This window comes from Panicum virgatum, unplaced genomic scaffold (genome assembly GCF_016808335.1).
Source record: "Panicum virgatum strain AP13 unplaced genomic scaffold, P.virgatum_v5 scaffold_4261, whole genome shotgun sequence".
Taxonomy (NCBI): Eukaryota; Viridiplantae; Streptophyta; class Magnoliopsida; order Poales; family Poaceae; genus Panicum; species Panicum virgatum.
The window spans coordinates 45,472-51,160 of record NW_024376375.1 but is presented as its reverse complement, the minus strand read 5'-3'; the positions used below and the strand labels follow the sequence as shown (position 1 = coordinate 51,160).

The 5,689-nt window shown below is 39.9% G+C and overlaps 1 protein-coding gene and 1 long non-coding RNA gene across 3 annotated transcripts; both read right to left on the bottom strand.

Moving 5' to 3' along the window:
* Positions 1-626: 626 nt before the first annotated feature.
* Positions 627-2,281, bottom strand: LOC120694223. Of its 2 annotated transcripts, none has more exons than XR_005683384.1 (4): positions 1,919-2,281; positions 1,748-1,842; positions 1,236-1,450; positions 627-1,142 (listed from the first exon to the last, which is right to left on the bottom strand). It is a non-coding gene; the product is annotated as an uncharacterized LOC120694223 (long non-coding RNA). The 2 variants fall into 2 exon arrangements; XR_005683385.1 differs by having other exon boundaries at positions 1,748-1,811.
* Positions 2,282-2,884: 603 nt separating this feature from the next.
* On the bottom strand, positions 2,885-4,462 carry LOC120694226. The gene is made up of 2 exons (XM_039977383.1): positions 3,987-4,462; positions 2,885-3,821 (listed from the first exon to the last, which is right to left on the bottom strand). Exon 2 carries the CDS (start codon positions 3,786-3,788, stop codon positions 3,369-3,371), a length of 420 nt encoding a protein of 139 aa, XP_039833317.1. The 5' UTR covers positions 3,789-3,821; positions 3,987-4,462; the 3' UTR covers positions 2,885-3,368.
* Positions 4,463-5,689: the final 1,227 nt, after the last annotated feature.

Here is a 5,689-nt window from a genome sequence, read left to right as displayed (position 1 = left end):
TTGCAAATTATAGTTAAACTGTGTAATTAGTTATTTTGTTTAACTATATTTAATATTTCATGCATGCGTAGAAAAATTCGATGTGACAGGGAATTTTGTAAAGTTTTGAAATTTTGAAGGCAACTAAACAGGGCCAATTCTTTCACAGTTCCTTTAACACTGAACGAGTACTTTGCACGTGCCTTGGCGCACCCTCATGTCATTTTTTTAATGATATAAGCAAAGTTTAAGAGTAAATGCGTTTAACATCTGTGAAGCTCGAAATATACATACGTATATAGCAGCAATTTTTTTTAAAAAAACTTGTCTATGTGGAGTTGCATGATAATTGGCAAAGGCAATTGGAGCCAGCATCTGTTACATCGCATTGCATACTGAAGAAGTATGCAAATTATTGATATATATGTACATAAAGGTTTAGGAATCAGCTGACCATGAGGGAACAGTAAGAGGGTTAAGCTATGGAGAGGTTTCATAGCAAGGACATGCACATATATTACATGAGTAGTTATAAGTAAGCGACATTCAGCATTTTTACAGTGCACTGGAAGTTCAGTTACATACATATAGATAGTTTTAGGCAGATCAAACTACTAGATGCAGGAAAGTTCAAGTGACAATAGATATTCATGGCATACCTCCCTATGCATTTCACATAAAAGCCTTTCTATACATTGTTAGCTGAGATTTTGTTTGGAAATACTAAGCGAGAAAGCAGTTAAGAACTCAAGCAGAAGAGTACTGCCATTCCTACTTCTGGAAGTGTGTGTGTCATTCCTGCCAAAAACTATATGACTTGCAGAAGCAGAGTTCTACATTTAAATTTAAGGAAGTCTTTTATCAAGGAGTAACTAAAAGAACAAATAAAAGATGAAGCAAAACAGAAGAAAAAGAAAATCAAAATGAGAATAAGAACATCGGAAAGGAATTGTCATCTTGGTTGCCATCCTTTATTATTATAATAGTCAACATTGGAAAGGAAGTCTTTGACTTGCAGAAGCAGAGTTTAATTTCATATCAAATGTAACCACAATTAAATAGATAACGCCTTGACTTTCAGAAGATGAGGCCTGCCAGGTTCGGTTCTAGAAATGCAGGTTGACTTCAAGAAGTAGGTTTCAAATATAGTGATGACTGGATTCCTGAAAAGCCATTAGAAAATAATATTAGGAACATTCTTACAACCACCTATGTTGTATTATGATAAGACAAAACTGAGTGTTATTAAGATTTACCAGATTCTCCAATGATGCTTTGGTGCACATTTTTATAACAGAATGTAGATATGATGATCTTCTTATTTCCCTTTTGCCTTGTACTTATAGAATTAGTACAAAAGGGCATTGTAATGTTCTGTGCAGATATGAATAGAAGTAATCATATGTTTATTGTAAACAGGTAAGTCAAATTAATAAATCCAAAGTTGTTCCTTTTGGTGCCATCTTGGTGCCTGTAATTATTATTGAGAAGAGATAATTAGTTTCGATAACATAAATAGAATTCTTTTTTTGAATTCCCTATTTACTGCACATACGATGTCAACAGATGTATTGTTACATGAACAATTAAATGATTGTGTTAGTAGTTTTTTTGGAGTCGTGGGGACTCTTAGATGGCTTGCTTTTCTTAGATGCTGTGGATTTTCTTCGATTAGGAATCTGTATTGAAGTTTCTTTCAGTTTAGATGACTTCAGAAAATTATTCTATCATATTTTAAATGAAAATTGCAGATGATGATGATTAGCACCTTTTGGTTCCAATATGAAGTGATGAATCACCTTCTAATGAGATGTTTTTCTTCCTTGTGTCATCTAAATCAGAAACATGATCTAAAGTTTCATCCTATTGACAGGAAGCAGACAGATTATATTTTCTGAATATATTTCATGTTATAACGATTGAATTTGAGAAAACATACCTGGCCAGTACCTTCCCTGCTTGTGGAAAGCTGATTTGTTGCCTTGCTTTTTGTTGTTCCTTCATAGTTCTTTTTTTGAAACAATTTAGAAATGTTATAGGTAAAAGGGGAGACACATAACAGTAACATAATGCTGCAAAGAGAAAAGGACAGAAAAAGAGGAAGAATGAAAGGAACATCTAGCGCGGTTCAAACATTATAAGGAAACCAAATTAAATCTAGATCTAATGAATTCAGTTGCAAGCTTAAGACCATAGAGTTTAGAAGGTTTAAGAACCCTTAGTTCGCAAGTAATGGGGCTGCAGCAACTAAAATCACAGAATGAGCGATAGGTGGAGCGGTCTCTATTGCCATCACTGCACCTTCGACATGAAGAGATGACGCAGTGGCACGGTAGCGTTGGTGGCACTGGCAGCACAAGCAAAGCAGGTAGGCAACAAGTGTTGACCGGCGGGTAGCAGATTGCACGCGGACAGTGGCCTGCGGGTGCGGGGGCGGATGCAGCTGCGGCAGCGGTAGCGGACAGGTGACGTCTCGCCTACCCTCTCCCTCTAACGCATTGGGACGCTAGCATTGGAGGCAACAGCGGGACGCATGTGGACGGCAGGCAGCGGGTGGCGGGCCGCGCATGGAAGGGCCGACGGCCAGTGGGCGCTCGATGCAGTTGCGGCTGCGGATCCTGCGGCCGCCGCTTGCAGCTCCAGCAGCGGTAGTGGAGGCAGCTGCGGCCCCCGCGCTCGAGCAGAGGGCCGGCGTCCCGCGGGTGTCGCCGGCACGGCAGTTCCGGCTGCAACCACGGTAGTGGCGGCCTATCGGATGCTTCGCGAAAGGAGATTTTTTTTACGGCAGCCGGAGAACTAGCGGAGGAGATAGTCACCGAAGGATGCAGATCAAACGGACGAAATTATTTTTGCTATGGTGGCCCAATGAGAAGGCTCGGAGCGGTGGGTCTTTAACATATAGAAATGGTCAGAACATGATTTTCGTTGCTTCCGATATATGTACAACCATGCAAACAATGAGAGTATTTCCTACTTTTGACAACGAGCTGAGCCGGAGCCATCGCAATGTCCCAGTGTTACCAAACTGAGTTTTCAGAGCAGCTCATCCACGGCGAGTTTGGGTTCAGCTACGTCACCCTCAGCAATCAGCATGCATACAGCTACCGTATGGGACACGTATCAAAAAAAAAGAACAACAAAAGCTCAAAAATGATGCACTCTGTTTTCCTTCGGTCCTCTTCTTTGTGTCTTACTTCAGCTTCAGTCTTCTACCATTTCATCTTCTGCCACAGATTGGAGCTCTGCACTTCTTCAGCAATTATCTGAGCAGTCTCCTGCTCAACTGCTACAGTTGAGCAGATGTGTTTCACTTCTTCCACCACATGCGCACAGCACTCTTGAACATAGGCTGAACCAGTCTTGGAGCAGGTTTCACACTTTGCCCCAAATTAGCTCAACATTGAACAAATTCTGTCCGAAGAAAAAAGCAAATTATTACGATAAAGCCCAAGTGCGAGGAACATATAATGTTTAGAGAAGTAGAGTACCTTTCGTGATGCGGACTCGCTAGCCTGAACCTCGTGGCGCAGAGCCTCGTATTGGAAGGCATCGAGGACGTCGTCAGCCTCGTACGCGGCAGTCTTGAGCTTCTTCATCCACGCCTTGACAGCACGGCCGGCCTCCATCTTGGCCTCGGCCTTCTCCTCGGCGACGGCTAGAAGGGACAGCATGTACACCAGTTGGTCCTCCAGCTTGCGGCGATAGCTTTCGATGCCCCACATGCCGGTGACCCTCTGGACGAGCACGTCGGCCGCCTTGCCGACTAAACCTTCCACCCAGGGAAGAAGTAGCGACCCGGCCAGGGCCATGGGCAGTCTTTGTTGGGGATGGTGCTTGCTCACCTATGTATCACCGATACGCGATACTGGTACGGCGATACGGTGATACGTGAGTTTATAAAATGACATAGTTGTAGTATAGAGAGAGTATCGGAGTATCGAAGTATCGAAGTATCGGATACGAGTACGGCTGGGTTAGTGAAGTATCGGTGATTCATAGTTGCTCACTTCTCAGTGAGCACCGTGCGCTATGACAAGCAAGGAGAGGTGGAGGCGATGATCGAGAATCACGGTGATTGTCTGATTGAAGCTTGAGTTGGGTCTTTTTCTCTTAGAAGAGATGGGGAAGCAAAAGGCAACAACCTACGGACAGTGAAGAGATGGAATCCTAGGTGAATACTGCAAACAGTGGTATTGGTGCGGAAGGACTCTACCGATAGAAAAGAGCAAGGAAAGAAGACGAGCGGGAGACAAGAGATTCATATGAGAAAACACAAGTAAACAGGCTTCCGCCTGAGCTTCCAAGGATAAAGATAGATGAACAGCCATTTGATCCCCATCAAAGTCCGCATTGAAACCCTTGCTAATGCTTATGCTTATTGGGTATTTTGGTTTGACATTGCTTCACTCCCAAAAAGAAGGCAGCTATGTCTGAACTAAACTTGTTGAGATTTTGAGAAGAGTTGCTCTTTGGAGAGCATAGTACGATGTTCGGGGGGGGGGGGAGTTATTGTCTATCGTTGTCCTCTATGGTAGAACCTGTCGGGGAACGAACATTGAGTTAATTGAAAAATTAAATGAATAAAAATGTAGAAGAGGGTCGCTACTATTAATTATTTAGACACAATTTGCCTCTTTCTTAGTCCTATTTTTTGTAGCATTTAGTTTGGATTTATGAAAGGGCTGCTTAAATTTATGAAAAGGTTGTTTAGATATATACATGATTTATTTCTTATTTAAAAATTTGAAAAAAATGGATTTCTTTATTTTATTAATTTTGTATCCAGAAGTAGTCTTTCTTTGATCCATATATTATTTGATTCATATACAATATATAGAAATATAAACCTTCTATACATATGAAATAATATCTACCTAAAATCAGATGAGTTGATTTGTATTTTTTATTCCATCTATGTTCTATATATTCAATAAGAAGTTCTTACTCTTTCTATTTTTTGGAAAAATTGAACACACGATGCTCCTATTTCTTTATTTCATTATGAGTCGTATGCTTGCGACAATAACGACAAAATTTTCTTAATTCTAATTTTGGCTGGCTATTTTTACATAAATAATAAGTAAAAAGGCAGTAGGAACTAGAATGAACAATGCAGTAGGAACAAATGCGAGAATATTGACTTCCATAATCTCTTTATTTTTTTCACAATAACTCGGGATGTAATCCCATAGAGAGGAAGAAGGGGTATCCTGTAAATTTAAGGGGAGGACTTGCATTCTGATAATACTGAATCAATTCAATATTATGAATATTGGATCTATCAAATCAATTTATGGTTGATAGTGGGATAATATAACATAGGAGGATCCCTTATCCATACTAAGACCAAAATAGGTTTTTTGATTGGATTCGAAACTCCCTCTATTCTATTTTTTTATTCTTTTTGACTTTTGCTTTTCCATATGTATAACCCAATATTCTTCTTATCTTATCAAATTTCCCTTCCTTTTTCTTATAGTTATAGTTATACATACAATTATGTATGTATGTATTATATGACCTACTTTCTATGGGTCACATAGACATCCAAATAAGCAGTAGAAGTAGAAATGAGATGGAGAAAAGGGGATCTTAAATAAAAAGGATACAATATTTAAACTAAGGAAAAAGAATGTTTACTTGATTTTTATTTTATTAGGTTACTATCAATATCTGGGCCACTTCAAATAGGTTCATTGCTCCGGCCCAG